At 45.6% G+C, this 18,918-nt stretch overlaps 1 protein-coding gene across 1 annotated transcript in view; it reads left to right on the top strand.

Moving 5' to 3' along the window:
* The first annotated feature begins 3,781 nt into the window (after positions 1-3,781).
* The window catches only part of DNER (delta/notch like EGF repeat containing), a 316,552-nt gene continuing 301,415 nt past the window's right edge, over positions 3,782-18,918 (top strand). The window contains exon 1 of the mRNA XM_042950397.1: positions 3,782-4,030. Coding sequence (XP_042806331.1) covers positions 3,782-4,030 — 249 coding nt within the window. The remainder of the gene's footprint in view (positions 4,031-18,918) is intronic.

The following is an 18,918-nucleotide window of genomic DNA, read 5'->3' as shown; positions in this document are numbered from 1 at the left end:
ACACTTTTCTGTTGCGTCAGATCCAGAGACCTTGGAATCCCCAACTGGATCCAGCCTCTGTTCCAGAGGAATAGCCCATCTGAGTTAGCTGGTCCTGCTGCATGGCTCACTGGGAATAACCAGTCCTGCCCAGCCATTTACAAGTATGTGACCTGGAGTTATTTAACACTGTTGATTCTTAGTGGCTTAAAACTACAATGACTTATGTCTTACACCATATGCTCATTGCAGGTTCCCACTGCATCACCACATTGTCCTCCCCGAGGGACACAGGCTGGCAGAACTTCCATCTCTTGGGATCTTGCTGGTCACCATGGTCACATGAGTCATACACTGTATTTTAAAGGCTTCTTGGGGCGCCCGGTGGCTCAGTCGGTTAAACGTCCGACTTCGGCTCAGGTCACGATCTCGCGGTCCCTGAGTTCGAGCCCCGCGTCGGGCTCTGGGCTGATGGCTCAGAGCCTGGAGCTTGCTTCCGATTCTGTGTCTCCCTCTCTCTCTGCCCCTCCCCCATTCATGCTCTGTCTCTCTCTGTCTCAAAAATAAATAAACGTTAAAAAAAAAAGGCTTCCACCTGTAAGTGACATATGCTACTTCCCCTCATGTTTCATTGGTCAAGGCAAGTCATATGACCACACCTAACTTCAAGGGATCAGGAAAGTATAGTCCTACAGAGCAGTTCTTCGAAGAAGGAGAGATAGAAATATTGGCAAATAGCCGTAAGGCCAAATATACCATCATTTACTTCATAATCTATTTTACTTAATGTAGCTTAGCATTTTTATTGGGACAATTTGACATCCTGATTCTGGAATGAATTGTATTAGCTGCCAAATTTTGAGATTCTATGGCATTTCCCTAAAAACTTCCTCCAGCCTGGTAGAGATCCACTGACTGGTATGTTCAGACTACATTTGCTCAATGGTTTCAAGTCCACTTTCTCCATAAGGTGATCATGAGAAATTCTATCACATTCTTTGCTGAAATTTAGACATGTTGTTTTGATATTTTGCCCTCAACTTGTTAATGTAGGGTCTCTATCAAGAAAGGAAATGAGATGGATTAGGGTGAAGATTTGATGTTCTGTAAGTTTGGGATAACATGAACCCAAGGACAGTTGGTTTTTTAGATTTTATTTAAACATAGATCCAACATTGTTTTAATAACTTCTGTTAATAAGACAAGGTAATATATTAGTTGGACTCTTTAGCTGGGTATTTGCAGATGGTTGGAAACTGTCAGTCAAGTACTAAATCAGCCTTCAAAACCAAAAAAAAAAAAAAAAAAGACCCACTTTTTTGAGAATGAGAAGAGGACTACTAATAATATAGTTGCATAGTATTTAGTGTGTGGATGTCTTGGGGCCAGGGCACAAAACCCTGTGTTCTATTGTTCAGAACTAATTACATGACTCCACCTATAAGCAAGGAGACTGGGAGATTTAGTCTTTCTTTTTAGCTTGGAGAAAAATGAAATGGTCTTGTACGGTCTCTGCTGTAATATGTTTTTTTTTTTTAAGTTGTTTTTTTTTTTTAATTTATTTTTGAGACAGAGAGAGACAGAGCATGAATGGGGGAGGGGCAGAGAGAGAGGGAGACACAGAATCGGAAACAGGCTCCGGGCTCTGAGCCATCAGCCCAGAGCCCGACGAGGGGCTCGAACTCACGGACCGCGCGATCGTGACCTGAGCCGAAGTCTGACGCTTAACCGACTGAGCCACCCAGGCGCCCCTGTAATATGTTTTTTAACGATTAAAGGAAGAATACTTTTACAAAGCCAAACATCATCTGGAAAATTCAGAAATCAGCATCCAGAAAATAAAGCCAGTGTTAGTTCCTCCATTATTTCAAAGTCATACAAAATTCACACACAAAAATTTTGCTTTGGCAAAGATATCATAAGCTGAAGTGTGATTTTTAATTACCTTACAAACTTCTTTACGCTTCATTTGAGTGTGTGTGTTGATGGAAGGGAGTGAACCGCACCAGCACCAGCGTAGTTTTTCAGGATTTAAGATCAGAGAAGTGAGTTTCAGGAAAGAATGCATCTTCCAGGGGGCACAGAAAGTGGAAGAAACACCTGAATGGTGAGACTAGTTGCCAGCAGAGGGTGCTGGCGTGGTACAAAATTAAGATTTTTTTTTTTTTTTTTTTTGGAAGAGGAAGTCTCCGATAAAAGACTGCGGGTGTGAGGGAAAATGTAGTAACTGTTTGATCCACTTGGAGGTCTGAATTCCCGCTGCTGCAGGCAGCTCCATCTAGGTTTTAGTGATTTCCTGTAATGACCACATGAATTTTAGGCATCTTCCTCAGCACGAACCCTTGACATTTGCTCCCGAATCCGAGCAGGACGGGGAGAGACTGTCCGGGTAGACTCCTGGGTTAACTGGAGATTTTTAGCAGCTCCTGGTTGCTCATCTGTGGCACCTCCGTGCATGAATTCATGTGGATTCTTTACTTTCTTATTTGCCCAGCTTTTCACAGAACTATTTTCGTGTGCCCTAAAAGAAAAAAAAAATTGCCCAACTGTCAATCCAAGAGAGTCACATTTCTTTTCTCAGGAGGTTTCCGTGAGAACAAGGTAACAAGTGCCTCGGAGTCTATTCACAGAGGCTGTGAAAGGTCAGGTGGTGGAGACAAAGCCCGTTGCGTTTACTCAGTGGAAATGGGCCTTCTTGGCTGTCAAAACATGAGCCAGCCTAACCGGGACGTTTAGAAGAGCATCCTCCCCCAAGTAGGTCGCGGTGGATGTTCCTTTTACACAGAGCTCCCTAGTAAACACTGCCTGGCAGGGCCTTTGTGAACCTGCGCTTCTGAACTGCTCTTTCAGAAGACTGACAGCGTTCCGGGCTGGGAGTCAAGTGACCCACTGGGTTCCAGTCCAGCCTGTCTGGGCCTCAGTTTCCTCGTCGGCTCAACGACAGGGTTGGACACTGCTCCTGAGGTCTCTTCCAGCTCTCACACGCCACAGTCAGACGTTTCTGAGTGGCACGGCCGGCTCCGCCCCCGGGAAAGGGCCCGAGAGAAGGGACACTCCTCGGTCAGCACCAAGGACAAGGGCCGGGGCCCGCTGAGCCCACGCCCGGGCTGTTCCCAGCAAGCCCAGCGGTGGAGCTGGTGTTGGGGCTCTGGGGTTCCGGGGCGTCGCGGGGAGGGGGCTGTGCGTCCTGGGGGAGTGTTGTGGGAGGGGGAGGAGTAGCCCGGGGACTGAGCTAAGGCCGGGCACCGCAGCGGTCCCACCGATTCTGCGCCAAGAGGCCGCGGGCGGTTGCCGCGAGCCTCCGCCGCCTCGCCCTCCGCTCGGCCGCTGGGCACCTGGGGGCCCGTGAAGTCCTCCCCACGCCGGCGTTGACCCCTCCACCCCCTCCCCTTCCCCAGCACAGCCTAGCTCCCCGCCGGGCCCGCGCCGCCGCCGCTTCCCTCGGGGCTCTTTGGACACGCCCGCGACTCCGATCGCACCCCTCAGGCTTGGGGGCCCGGGGCGACCTTTGCGCGCCTCCTGCCCCAACTCCCCGCGGGGCGAAGGGTCCCCACGCCCCTTTCCTCCCCCGCCCTCGCCCGCCCGGAGCCCCGCCCCTGTTTGCCCCGCCCCTCAGGCCCCGCCCGCCGTTGCCCCGGGAACCGCGGATCCCAGCAGCTGCAGGAGGCGCCCGGCCCAGCGGAGCAGCCCTCGCCGGAACCGCCGTCGCTCCAGCCGCCGCCGTCGCTCCAGCCGCCGCCGCCGCCGCCGCCGCCGCCGCGCCCCAGCTCCGGCTCCGGCTCCCGCGCCCACTCGGTCGGCCATGCCGCCCCGCCGCGCCTCGGCGCCCGGTGCGCAGCTGCTGCCCGCGTCGGCCCTGCTGCTCCTGCTGCTCAGCGCGGGGCCCCGCGGCGGCTGCCTGGCCAGCCCGGTTCCCTCCGCGCCCCTGCCCGCGCTGGGGCCGTGCGCCGCGCAGCCCTGCCGGAACGGGGGCGTGTGCACCCCGGGCCCCGCGGGCGAGCCCGGCTACAGCTGCACCTGCCCCGCCGGGGTCTCCGGGGCCAACTGCCAGGTGAGTGGAGTCGGCGGGCGTGGGGCGGGGCGCCGGCCGGGGACCAGCGGCTTCTCCCCGCCGGCCGCTGCACGCTGCCCCGAGCGGGGCTCCAGCGTGCTCGACACCAGCTTCTCCTGCTTCCCGGAGGCGATGGATCCGGCCTCTCGGCCCGCGTGGGCGCGGACCGCTGGCCGACCTTGCAAGCGCCTCTTCCCTGCCCACCCCAGTGCTCCTGCCGTGCCGCCTGGGGCTCTCAGGGCGTGCCGCTCCAGGGCCTGGCAGCTACCCCAGCCTCGGTACTCCTGGCACTACCATTGGCCACCAAGTGGCGCGCCCCTCCTGGGCCAAGCCGAGCCACGCTCCGCTCGAGCGGGGTCTCGGTGCTTGCCTGGCAGCTCCGAGCGCCCCCCCCCCCCCCCCGCCCCGCAAGGTGTTCAGGTCCGGGTGGCCCCTGCCGCCAGTCCCGCTGGACCCTGCACGTGTCGAGGGTGCGCGGTATGGGAGTCGGGTGATGGCGGGCTCCGTGCCAGGTGGTCGGACACTTTTCTTTCCTTTCCTCCAGCCTTGAGGGCTCTGACAAGGCAGCTGGAGGCCGAGAGGGCAGCTGCCTTCCCGCGGCCTGCCCCTTCTGGGCTTAGGGGGGAATGTTGCAACTGTCGGACGGGTTGGAGGGGACATTGTGCGAGCGGCCCGGGGTGTCGCCCTCCGGGCCGGACGCTTGGGGCGGGCAGCCAGGGCATGAGCATGGCACTGGGAAGCTTCGAGGAAGCGCGGGGCGGTGCGAGGGATGGGAGGTGGCCAGCGGCCGCGCGTGGATTTGGGATTCACGAGAGAATTTGGTAGAAAATAATAAATGAGGCTGGGTATAGGCTAAAGCTCGGTGACATCTATTGACCTAAACATCAACATTTCCGAATAGGCGTTTCGGTAATGTGTTGGCAGTAGAAAGAAAATGCCCAAGTCTCCACTCCAGGGCGGGGGCAAATAACAAACTTCTCTGGAATTCTTCAGTTAAACCAGGTGAATGTGGAACATATTTGGGAGCAAATGCTTTCTTTCATACATTTGGAGTGCAGGAGTTTGTTTTCATGAAAATTTTATAAAATGCTCCAAGAGTTACTTTGAGAATGCCCAAATGGACTCTTCTGTCTGTGGGGAAGAAAGACCACAGATGAGATGAGATGAGATGAGCTTGGATTTTTTTTTTTTTTTAAATAGAGGTTAACGGGATTGAGACGCTTGACCTTGACAGCCAGAATTTTTGCTATTCCCTAGATTTTTTTTCTTTGGTAGCAAATTATCGGTGAATCTGTCTCTTCAGTGTTGTGTCCTTTGTTAACTGGTTCCAATAAGCTTTAATTCCCTCGCAGAGATGCTGCTGCTGGGTGTGTGTGGTATGGCCATCCGGAGTGGATCGGGGACATGACGACCCTTTGGGGAATTTGCTGTTGGAGCCTTTGTAACCATCAGGACAAAATCTTGCCGGCTAATTTCCCCTGTTGTTTGATGATTCATGTGACTTTTGTGAAGAAATGAGTTGCCTGAATGCTTCTATCAAACTGCTGATATATTTACATGTCTGAATTCCATCCTTGAAGGAAATAGTTGATTTGGACTCAGAGTATAGCAGGGATGGGCAGGAGAAGGTAGGTTAGTGTGTACTCAAGTTTAAGTAAAGGGGAAGAAAAGCTGGGCATTGGGAATTTAACCCAACTCTGAGATTTGTGTGTGTGTGTGTGTGTGTGTGTGTGTGTGTGTGTGTGACTCAAAAATTATAAGAAATCTTCAAGAAAGACTAAGACCCCTGCAGTGTTTCCTAGATGACTAACAGAGAAGCACAAATATATATATATTTTTTGTCTTACGTAGTGGTGTGATATATAATGTAATTCATTCAGAAAAGAGTCACAGATACATAAATACTGCAGAACCAACTGGTTCAAGACGGATTTGGGTTTCTTGTAGAGCTCCCATTCCAGGCAGTGTCAGCTACAGAGTGCTGCCCACCTGAGGAGAAGCAACGCTGGGTGTTCTGAGTTCCCCGTTGGAGAGAGAGCCAAAATAACTGTAATTCTAACAGGAGAGATAGCAAATTTGGAACCCGATCTGCCTTGGTTATCCGGAAGAACTTAACTGAGATGACTCAGAGCCTTATAACCCTTACAAAATTGATTCCTGACCATTTTAACTTCATCTTTCATGATCTTGCAATAGTACTCAAGACTCATTTTCAAAGGCAATCTCAACAGAGAAGATAAACAGAAGGAAAAAAAAAAAACAACCACCAAACCCTTACACATACTCAATTACAGATAAGGGAGGTGGATGTTGGCCACTGCAGCCTGGTGGTTGCTGAAATAGAAGCTGGTACTCCCTGGATACCTTGGAAATGGAATTTTACCTGTATGTGAAGAGAAGCCTTTAAACAGAGAGTGTCACCCCCACCCCCAATCGCAAAGACAGTGTTAGCAATGGAAACAATAGAACCTAACTCTGAAGTTTTGTTTCTTTTCTTTTCTTTTCTTTCTTTCTTTCTTTCTTTCTTTCTTTCTTTCTTTCTTTCTTTTTCTTTCTTTCTTTCTTTCTCTCTCTCTCTCTCTCTCTCTCTTTCTTTCTTTCTTTTTTCTTTCTTTCTTTCTTTCTTTCTCTTTCTTTCTTTCTTTCTTTCTTTCTTTCTTTCTTTCTCTCTTCTTTTCCTTCTTTCTTTGTCCTTTTTTTTCCAAGAAAATTAAGAAAGTCCTAAACCACTAGTCAGGATTAAAATGGATTAAGGCTGTTTTCAGCGTCCCTGTGGTCTGCTGACTGACTGTGCAAGCCCATGGATCCAGGCAGTGCTTCCGGCGTCAGCCGGTGACAGGAACTCATGGGATCTGGGAACTGTGTGATGTGAAGGCAGGATGTGTGGGCCACAGATAAACCTGCTGTGACAGGTGATCTAAACTGGCTGAGCCTCAGTTTCCTCATCTTTGGGAATGAGACCTACCTCACAGGGTTTGTGATAAAGAGTCTGATTTGGCTTCTTGACATGCGACTGCCGACAGCTTTTCAGTATCACCCCACTTTCTTTCCTTCTGCACCACATCAGGGCAAGCTGAGAAAGCCTGGGTGCTTGGGAGGGGTTCACACCCTGCAAGACCCACCCAGGCTCTACTGGCCCTCCCCTGTCTGCAGTTACCACCACCCCCCCCACCCCCCCCCGCCAACCTCGTTTCCTTTCCCTTTTTTATAAATTAAAAATTTTAAATGTTTATTTATTTTTGAGACAGAGACAGAGCGTGAGTGGGGGAGGGGCAGAGAGAGAGGGAGACACAGAATCCAAAGCAGGCTCCAGGCTCTGAGCTGTCAACACAGAGCGCCACGCAGGGCTTGAACTCACCAACCGTAAGATCATGACCGGAGCCGAAGTCCATTGCTTAACCAACTGAGCCACCCTCCTTTCCCTTTTTTCTTAAGCAACCAGTGATCAATTTGGGAGCTGCGTGATCTCCCCAGAAAGCCCCGTTATGTGAGCAAGAACCTGTTCATACCCTGCTGGTGTGTGTGTGGCATTTTCAGTCTTGACATTCAAACCAAATTTTGAGTGGATGACCATCCTGTCTGTGGGATATCCACAACAGCGTTTTGGGGAAGATTAAATTAATTATATGTTGTAAATCACCAAGCACCCCATAGTTCCTCCATAAATTCCACCTCCTTCCCATCTTTTTGAACTTTTGCACACATTTTATATACTTATTACCTAACTGTATGAGGTAGATAGAACAGGTGTCGTCATCTCTTGTCAGATGTAGAAATTGAAGCTCATTTTGACTGAATGACCAATCTAAGATCTAACATTTTGATTGCCCTGAAAATCATACAACATGTATGTATGTATTTTAAGAATACTTATTTTCTAAGTCCTCTATCATACTTAAACATAGTCAATCATGAGGGTTCAATAGATTCTAAAAATATATATGGAAATCTACGCTACACAGACATGATGATGATGATCGATGATGACGATGGTGATGACGATATTGATGGTGGTGATGATGATAGTGGTGGTGATGATGGTGATGATGATGACGGTGACAATGACGACAATGGTGGTGATGGTAGTGATTATAATGATGGCGATGATGGTGGTGGTGATGATGCTGATGGTGATGATGGTGATGATGGTGGTGGTGGTGATGGTGATGATAGTGAGGGTGATGGTAGTTGTGGTGATGATGATGGTGCGATGGTGAATATGGTGGTGACGATAGTGAGGGTGTTGTTGGTGGTGGTGGTGATAATGTTGACAATGGTGGTGATGGTAGTGATTATAATGATGGCGATGATGGTGGTGGTGATGATGCTGATGGTGATGATGGTGGTGGTGATGGTGGTGATGATGATGGTGATGATAGTGAGGGTGATGGTAGTTGTGGGGATGATGATGGTGCGATGGTGAATATGGTGGTGATGATAGGGTGTCGATGGTGGTGGTGATGATGCTGATGGTGATGATGGTGATGATGGTGGTGGTGGTGATGGTGATGATACTGAGGGTGATGGTAGTTGTGGTGATGATGATGATGGTGTGATGGTGAATATGGTGGTGACAATAGTGAGGGTGTTGGTGGTGGTGGTGGTGGTGATGATGGTGATGGTGATGGTGATGATGGTTGCTAAGTCTTTTCGCAAGCACTTTCCATGCACCGGCACTGTTTTGGGGGCTTTACAGATGTAACTCACCAGTCTTCACAGTGTCCTATGAGCTGGGTGCACCTACTGTCCTTGTTATGTAGGTAAAGTGCAAACAAGTTACATGACCGGCCCAAGGTCACACAGCCGGCAAAGGGTACAGCTGGCTTTTGAACCAGGTGGCTGGCTTGATGCAGAGCTGTGGAGTTTAAAGTCCAGCCTTGGTTCCGCCATTAAGCTGTGGGACCTGAAGCAAGGGCTATGACCTCTTGGAGGGTTGTCAGTAAAAAGAAGATAACATGATTTGAGTCCGGTTTTGCTCTAAAACACTGACCTTGAGTGGCTCTGTCCAGCTGGGGTAAAAGGTCACAGGAATGACCACGACAGCAAATTCTTATGCCACATACAAAGTAGGACTTTCACCTCAGAGTTAGAATTCTGGGTCCTAGCTGAAGTTATTTTCCCACAATGACAAGCAAATGGGCACTAACTAAAAGAAATACAAATATTTCTGGTGGGTTTGAAAAAATCTCCAACTTCTAAAGGATTGAGACTGCTCTTCTCACCTTTCGGGTTCATTTGGCGAAGCAGGTAGGTATCAGAGGCACAGTGGCCGGGCCAGTGTTTCTTTTCTTCCGTTCTGTTGGGCCAAAGTAGGGATTATTTGAATTATTTTAATTTGTGTTCTTTTGTTTGTAAAACTTTTTTGTTATTATCGTGAAATAATTCTTTGCCAAGTATTCAAGCTGTCAGACACCTGTTTGTTTCCTCCTTGCATGTTCCCTGGGAATCTTATCCTTTGGGATTATAAGGAAATGTGTCAATGTGCACTTGGAGAGAAAAGGGGCTGGCATAGCTGCTTTTCATGCAAGTTAATTTTACTCGCAAAGCTGGTTCTAGGATCCTCTCTTCTGATTAAACATGCTGACTTGAAACAGTGGTTCTGTTTGTGATGAATCCATTTTCGATCGGAGGTTGCTAACGAACAAAAGAGAATTCTGGCTCTTTGCACAGCATTAGTTTTCTCTAGCGGACTTTTTGCACACACGTGCACACATAAGCTCACGTGCACGCATGCACACGACTCACGTGCACACAAACACATGCACACAAACTCACACATGCATGCTCACAAACTCACACGGCATTGTGTGCAACATGTCCGATATTTGCGGAGGGGTCAAGAGACATCGCTTCTTTCTCTGGCTTTTCTGTCAACCTTGAACCTCAGTGTTCATACCTCTACGATGGACTAATGTGTTTGCCTTCTTTTCTTTATAGAAAAGATGAAATTCACAAATGGGAATATGGGGAAGTTTTATCAATAAGTGGAAAGAACTATGGGAGAATGAATTTTAACACATTTTTTTAGAAAAGTAAAATGTTGCACAAATACAACTTATCCCAAGAAAAGGATTATAAAATTTCCATATAGAATAGGATTATATAGGATCACAGGCAGTTTATTCCGTGCCTGTGATCATCTTCAGTGAACGGGCTCAGCTTTTTCTCCCTACTTGGATGCATTATGCTAAAATCTAAATATAAAAAAGGAACAATTTGTTATATTAAAATTTTGATAAATGTGTGCTTCTTTTTATTCTGAAATAAATGAATAATTTCTCAGAAAATTCTCAGTCACCTCATTTTCCTTTGGAACGAATGAGTTAAAATCCTATGACAATTTCACTAAAAGAAAAACAGTTGCTTTTCTTGGTGCTATTAAAATGAAGTTATTTTCCTATTGTGTTTATCTAGTGCATTCTTAGGAAACATCACTTTTGTCAGCTTGGCCACCTGACAAAAACACATTCTGTCTTTAGCTTCTTTGCTTAAGCTTCTCATGTGACATGGTACCATCCAAAATGGCCTTGTTTATGGCCACGTTTCACAAGCATCAAACAGGAAAGAAAACCTATCTGCAGCTGAAGGGCATTCGAGTCAGAAAGCAGAATGCCCGAGCTGTATTTTTAGATCTCCTTATGGATTCAGTAGGCAGCTGTGGTCAGAGCTGTTTAACCCAGTAGCAGGGACTACAGACTCTTGTCCCCCAAACAGAAAATCCAATAACACAGCAAAGTTTTGTGGACAGAATTTCTTTATATTTACCCCTTCCTCTTTCCCTGATGCTCCCCTCACCCACACAGCTGGCCCCCAACCCTGGCTGCCTCTAAGAATCCCCTGCGAGCTTTAACAAAGATGAGTGCCTGTGTCCAACTGTCCCCTGTTCCCCCAGATTCTGACTGAACTGGTCTCAGGCGGAGCCCGGGCACTGGTGATTTTTAAATGCTGTCCAGGTGACTCTGTATGACCAGGAGTGAGAAGTGCCTGCTAGACCCTCATCATCTCCCCGCAACCTCCCCCGACCCCCTGCCTAGCATGTAGCACACGCAGAGAAAGCAAATACAGTCACGCCTGCTCTCGGTCATTCTCACCAGAAGAGCATCCAGTTGCGAAGGGCCTGGCATTCCTCGCCCACATTCTCCTCAAATGGCAGGGGTTTGCATCTCAAAGTAGACTGGAAGTGTCCGCGAAGGAGCCTGATGGGTGATGTGTTCTGGAGTGGAAAGAGTCCAGTGTGCATTGGAATCCAGCTCTGAGTGCATTGGATAAGTAACTCATTGTCCTGTGGTTTGGTTTCCTCGTGGAATCCTGATGCCGACCTTACAGGCTGTCGTAGCTTGGAAACGTATCTGGCCCAGTAATAGCCCAGGAGGCACCCAATAAAAAGCTATTGTGCACACCTACAATAGGAAACTTATTTATTTCATGCCTTTCTTTACAAAAGTGGGGAGCTTAGAAAGCCCTTTCCCTTGGACCAAAAAAAAAAAAAAAAAAAAAAAAAAATTCTTTCCTACCTGACTTCCAAAGAGACCGAAATTCCATCAGTAGAGATTCATTTCTTTGGTTCCGATGTATCAGATGCTAGAAGACTTGGAGTCTGGTGCTGACTCCGCACAGCATTCACTTCTGTTGGTCGGTTCCTCCTCTGTACTCCACTGACCAAGTGGGTGCCAAGCACAGAGAACAATGTGAACTGAGCATGTGCTCTGGCCTAGACTTGTATGGAATTGTTCATTGCTTTATTTGAACACTAACCTGTCTTCAGTCAACATTCATGATGTGAGTCTTAGGGAGTGTCTTCAAGAGAAGAGGCTTCCCTCATCACTCCTCCCTGCCCCCCAGGGCGAGTGAGGGCAGAACAGGACCCAAGACAGGGACGGGCAACTAGACGGCTGACAGGTATCCAGTGCACATAGTAGGTGCCCCACAAATACTGTTGAATACCCAGCTGGCTTCAGTGGGGTGCAACTGCGGGCACCCTCAGGGCACCGGGCACCATGGGGCAGATCTAGGCACACGGGGAGGGACACTGGTTAGGATTAGGAAAGCACATGAAGACAGATTTAGCCTGTTTAATAACTTCCCCTAGTTCCAGGTCTGTTCTGGGCAGTGCATGATAGTTTTCAGTAAATCCTTTGCAGTAGCCTTGGCTTCTAATCCTCTAATAAAGCTTTCTTTTCAAAATACTTTTCTTACGAATTAAATCAGGGGTGGGCAAAGGACAGTCCACGTCGTGTCTCTCCTTCCCCTCCACGCTAGGAGCTAACAATGGATTTTAACGTTTTTACATGGTTGGAAAAAAATCAACATGAGAATGATATTTTGCGATGCGTGAACATATGGGAAATTAAAATTTCAATGTCCATCAATAAGGTTTTATCGAACACAGCCACACCCATGCTTTTAAGTATTGTCTGTGACTGCTTAGGAGCTCCAGTGACGAAGTTGAGTAGTTGTGACGATATGATGGCCCACAAAGCTGAAGATATTTATCTGGTCCTTGACAAAGGAAGATGTTTGCGGAATATTTCTGTAAATGTTGGAAAGAATTTACCTTTGCGTTTTCATTTACAGTACAACCTTGGTTTGTGAGCATAATTCGTTCTGGAAACATGTAGGGGTGCGTGGGTGGCTCAGTCGATTGAATGACTGACTTCGGCTCAGAGCATGATCTCGCAGCCGTGAGTTCGAGCCCTGCATCGGGCTCTGTGCCGACAGCTCAGAGCCTGGAGCCTGCTGCAGATTCTGTGTGTCTCTCTTTTTTTGCCCCCCCCCCCCCACTCACACTCTGTCTCTCTCTCTCTCTCTCTCTCTCTCTCAAAAATAAACATTAAAAAAATTTTTAAAAATAGAGCATTCTGGAAACATGCTTATAACCCAAAGCACTTGTATATCAAAGTGAATTTCAAGAACCATGGGTTCAGTTGTGATCATGTGACTTTGGGGCATCATGTACTACTCGTATTACAGGATATCGCTCGTTCCTCAAATTAAAATTTATTAGAAATGTTTGCTCATCTTGCGGAACACACACAGAACAAGTTACTCACGCTGCAAGGTTTTACTGTATTTGACTTCGCTAAAGGCTGGTCCTCCTTGCTCCCCCTTTTTTCTTCCTCCCCCGGTCCCTTCTCTTTGAAGGGTGTCTACAGCCGGGTTCCAGGGCAGAGAGACACATGGACAGATAAACAAAACCCTTGTTGTCTTCAGATTGCTTTAATCCCAGGAATCATCCTCACAGACTTTAGCTTTTCATTGCCCTTCAGGCCTTGGTTTAACGTGTTTGGACGCTACGGTTATGGCCGGTCTGCAGGGAGGCAGGAGGCAAAGGAAATGGTAGCTGCCAGGAGCTGGGGTGTGAATTTAGAGATTAGAATCTATGCCCACTGATAAGCTTATTAGGTTTCTTTACCCTGGCTCCTCACTCATAAATAGGAAGGTTGGAAAGATTAAGGGGAGTAGCTCGTGAAGCCCTCCCACAAGCTCTGACCATACAAACTATACAAGTGGATGGCTAAGGAAACTTACCTGGGGGTCACACCGCTCGGTGACACCGGGCGATCTGGGCCCTGGCGCTGTGGCTTCGAGTAGAGTGTTTTATTACTACTGTACTGCACTTCCCTCAACCCGTGCCATGTTTATGACCTTGAACGTGAGTGCCCCAGGGGACCAGGAGAGGAAGCAGGGGTAATGCTCCCCATTCTGGCAGTTTTAGTTTCTATAAGGATGCTCTGCGTTTGTACAATGGTACGGTTTTTCTTTCTTCAAGAGAGAGAAAAAGCATAAGGCTCTTAAAGAAGAGCGAGGATTTGAGACACGAAATAAGTGTATTTAAAAGAAATCGCCTCTTGAGAAGAGAAACGTGTCTGCTATCTTTGCTAGCAGTTCCTGAAAGCTAGCACATCCTTTAGAATTTCAATGCTGGCCTTTATCTGCTGCTTGTAGTTAATTTAAAGAAACATTTTGTCATCCCCTTTGGGTTTCAGAGGCAAATTGAAACTCCTTCACGGGAGGCATCCTGTGGCGGAAGTAATCACGAGCGATGAAAACGAGCTGGTACTTTTTTTCGCGGGAAATCAGAACCAGAGTCTGTAGTAAATGGGCTGATTTCCGCCCAGATGGAAGCACACCCAGTGAGGGGGATGGCCAGTCTCCGCGACATTCAGGTTAGATTGTTGACGTGTGTTCTTCATTAAAGAAAAACTGCGCGCTTCATTTAAAAAAAAATCTCTCTATTTAAATTCAAGTTAGTTAACATACAGTGTCGTATGGGTTTCAGGAGTAGAACCCAGGGATTCATCACTTGCACGTGACACCCAGTGCTCATCCCAACAAGTGCCCCTCCTTGGTGCCCGTCACTGATTTAACCCATCCTCCACCTTCCAGCGACCCTCAGTTTGTTCTCTGTATTGAAGGGTCTCTTATGGTTTGCCTTCCTCTCTCTTTTTATCTCATTTTCCTTCCCTCTCCCTATGTTCATCTGTTGCGTTTCTTAAATTCCACATATGAGTGAAATCATGATATCTGACTTTCTCTGACTTATTTCCCTTAGCATAATACACTCTAGTTCCACCCGCGTTGTTGCAAATGGCAAGATTTCATTCTTTTTGATCTCACGTTGTGTATATATACCACATCTTCTTTATCATCAGTTGATGACATTTGGGCTCTTTCTATATATAATTTGGCTATCATGCTTAATTTTCAAGCAACGTGGAATGTATTAGAGCAGGCAAAGTGTTAAATATCTCCTCAGTATATTACCTTAGAAAGGGAAGGCTTTGCGCAGGAACCGCGAAAAGAAAAACAAAACCTCTAACTTCAAACTGACCTCCGTGTCGTTCCTTGTACAAAGGGTTTCCAGACTTTTTTCTTTCTTTTTTTCCCATTAAGTTATAACTCACACACAGTGAGATTCACCCTTTTAAGCATTCAGTTCTATAACTACCACCGTAATCGAGGTATGGAACAGCTCATCACCCCCATACATTTCCTTATGCCCCTTTGTAGTGAACTCTGTCTCTAGCCTCATGCCTCTGGCCACCGTCGGTCTGATTTCTGCCCTTATGGTTTTACTTTTCCATAATAATATATAAATGAGATCATACGATATGTGTGCTTTTGAGATTGAGCCATGCGGTGGTATGTATCCAGCATTTGTTTCTTTTTACTACTGCATAGTATTCCATCGCATGGATATATTATTGTTTGTTCTTTCACCAACTGATGACATGTGGATTGTTTCCGGTTTTGGGTGATTGTGCAGAAAGCTGCCATAAACGTTCACGTGGAGGTCGTTAAGCAGGCACACAATTTTCGTTTCAAGTAAATACCCAGGAGCGGGATTACTGGGTCGTGTGGTAAGTGCAAATTCAATTTTATAGGAAGCTGCCAGACTGTTTTCCAGGATGGCTAGAGCATTGTGCATTTTTATCTGCAGCAAGTGAGAGTTTCAGTTGCTTACATCCTTACCAGTTCTTGGTATTGTGGGTGATTTAGATTTTAGCGGTTCTAACAGATGTGCAGTATTCTTACGTTGTGATGTTAATTTGTATTTTCCTAATGGTTAATGATTTTGAACATTAAAAAAATATGCATTTGCCATCTATGCTTCTCCTTTGATGGGTACAACGTTCTTTCTATATTTTGAGTACAAATCCTTGATTTGATATGTGGCTTGCAAATATTTTCTCCTAATCTGTGGCTTGTCTTTTCATTTTCTTAACAGTGTCTTTCTTTTCTTTCTTTTTTTTTTTTCTATTTTTTTTTTAACATTTATTTATTTTTGAGACAGAGAGAGACAGAGCATGAACGGGGGAGGGGCAGAGAGAGAGGGAGACACAGAATCTGAAACAGGCTCCAGGCTCTGAGCCGTCAGCACAGAGCCCGACGCGGGGCTCGAACTCACATACCGTGAGATCGTGACCTGAGCCGAAGTCGGACGCTTAACCGACTGAGCCACCCAGGCGCCCCTTAACAGTGTCTTTCAAAGGGCTGTTTTTAAGTATTGATGAAGTCTAATTTATTAATTGTTTCCTTTTGTGGTTCGTGCTTTTCTGTGTTCTAAGAAATCTTTGACCTAAGGTCATGAAGATTTCCTTCTGTTTTCTCCTAGAATTGTATTGTTTGAAGTTTAGACTTGGGTCTCTGACCCAGTTTGAGATGATATTTGTATGCGGTGCAGTGTATTGGTAATTTGTATTCACTTTTGGCACATGCTATCCAGTTGTTCTAGAGACATTTGTTGACAAGACTATCTTCACTGAATTATCTTGGAAATTTTATTGGAATCGTTTGACCATAGTATGTGGATCTATTTCTAGACTCTATTCTATTCCATTGACTTTATTTGTTTTAAGTTTATTTATTTATTTTGAGACAGAGAGTGTGTGGAAGGGGCAGAGAAAGAGAGAGAAGACCAAGCAGGCTCCATACTGTCCGTGTGGGGCCCGATGTGGGGCTCAAACTTGCAAACCGTGAGATCATGACCTGAGCTGAAATCAAGAGTTGGGCTCTTAACTGACTGAGCCACCCTGGCGCCCCTCTGTTGACTATGTATTTATCTTTTTGCCAATTCCATACTGTCTTGGTTACTATAGTTTCACAGTAAGACTTGAAATCAGGTTGTGTGAGTCTTCTAAGTTTATTCTGCCTGCCTCCCAGATATTACACTTTGTTTCTCTGATATTCAAATTTAAGTGGGAGTCTATATTTTGAATTTACTAAATCTGGCAACCTTACCTCAAAGGCTTGACTAATCCCTACTCCAATTCCCAGAGATTTTTCTGAAGAGTACATCAATGGCACTTTAAATTCTTGCAGAACAATTATATAGGCAAATTTTATTAACTTGAATTAAAAACATTAATTTTGCTCATAGTTTTACATCTTCATGGGCCCTTTTAAGAACAACCGTCAGACTATGTCAGGGCATTAAAATCTGTGAAAATATAGTGAAAAAAGCCCATTGGTAAACTCACCTGATCTTCCTTCCAACCCTTCTGCTAACCTCACGCTTTTGCACCAATCACTGTCTGCATTTTGGTGTGTAGTTTTACACAGAAGCATACATGAAACGTATGCAAATACTCATCTATACACGCAACTATAATGTATAGAAATAAAAGCATCCTATAAATCCTGTTCTATGACTTTTTCTTTGTCTATTTTGAACATCTTACTTTGAATATGTCTTAAAACAGAAAGCAAACTCATTCTTTTTGATGGCTGAATAGTATTCCTTTGTGTGGTTGTGTGACTATGTTTTAGTCTTTACTGAAGTACATTGTTTCCATTTTTTCACTCATAAATAATGTTTAAGTGACTGTACACACACACACGGTGACATAATATGTATATAGATGTCAAAAGCCACATCATCGAATATTCTAATATTGCTAAATTACTATGCAAAAATGTTGGACAGTTTTGCAATTTACTAACAGCATATGAGAATGCCTATTTACCCACATTTTTGTCTTTATGGGTTTTCCTATTTTTCTTCCTTCTTGTGTGTGTTGACTGATAGACAGACTTGTCATCTCATTGGTTCTCTTTGCATTTTAAATATTATAAGTGAGGGAGAACACTTCTTAAGAATTACCTGTTCTTATTTTTGCCTAATTTTCCTTTGGGTTACCTTTTTTTCCTCCCATTGATTTGCAATAGCTCTTTGTTATTGACGGAAATTAAGCCTTGTCCTTTCTGTTTAAATCTCTTTTCCCTAATTTATCATTTTTCTTTTGGCTCTGTTAGTGCTCGTTGTTTTTCTCTTTAGAGGCTTATAGTTTTTTGGTTCTTATTTAGCCAAACTTGTCAATGGTGTGGTTCATTAATTTTAATTACAACTCTCATGTTTGATACCAATACTACACTATATAATATTTTGAAAGTCACCTGATTTGAGCCAGGAGTTTGCTTTTAAGAATTCCATTTTGGCCTAGGTTTATATTGATAGGCTCATCCTATTGTCTTTTAGAATGTATAATCAAATATAGCCCCACTTTATGACTATTTTAAGAAGGGTTGGCATGGACTTCCTAAATCATATTTAAATACTTGTAATTTATCTTGACTTTTTCTTGAGCCTGAAACACTGCAACCATTTTATTAAGATCTTTCTTCTTCTCCTTCTCCTTCTCCTTCTCCTTCTCCTTCTCCTTCTCCTTCTCCTTCTCCTTCTTTTAAAAGACATACTCAGGGGCGCCTGGGTGGCTCAGTCGGTTAAGCGTCTGACTTCGGCTCAGGTCACGATCTCGCGGTCCGTGAGTTCGAGCCCCGCGTCAGGCTCTGGGCTGATGGCTCAGAGCCTGGAGCCTGCTTCCGATTCTGTGTCTCCCTCTCTCTCTGCCCCTCCCCCGTTCATGCTCTGTCTCTCTCTGTCTCAAAAATAAATAAACGTTAAAAAAAAATTAAAAAAAAAAAAAGACATACTCAGTGCATTGTTCCTTTAATAATTGGCATGGGTTCCTTAGTATTTTGTTAAAATCACCAAATTAATTTTAATGGCATTATGGGATAATAGAGTATTTCTTAAAAGTTCTTGATTGTGTAATGGTCTGATTACAAAAAGTGTTGTTCATCCCGGCTTAGGCAGAAAAAGGTTCATCTTAATATTCAGCAAAATGCAAATTTCCCTTCTGCTTTAATCTCCATATAATATTTTTTAACATGCCCCCCCACCCCCTGCCCTGAGAACAACCTCCTTTCTCCTGACCAGGAATTTTTGTGCTCCTCTAGCTTCATTTTCACTCTTTAAAATTGGCCATTGGTTTTTTTGGTTGTGCAAAAGGGAATTCTTTTACTTCTATAGAAAAGCCTCATAATGAGAAAATAATAGAGACAGAGAAATGAGAACTAATATTAGCATTTCTATGAGGCCTAAAATA

This window comes from Panthera leo, chromosome C1 (genome assembly GCF_018350215.1).
Source record: "Panthera leo isolate Ple1 chromosome C1, P.leo_Ple1_pat1.1, whole genome shotgun sequence".
Taxonomy (NCBI): domain Eukaryota; kingdom Metazoa; phylum Chordata; class Mammalia; order Carnivora; family Felidae; genus Panthera; species Panthera leo.
The sequence above is the reverse complement of the archived record's forward strand: the minus strand, read 5'-3'. Positions and strand labels throughout refer to the sequence as shown.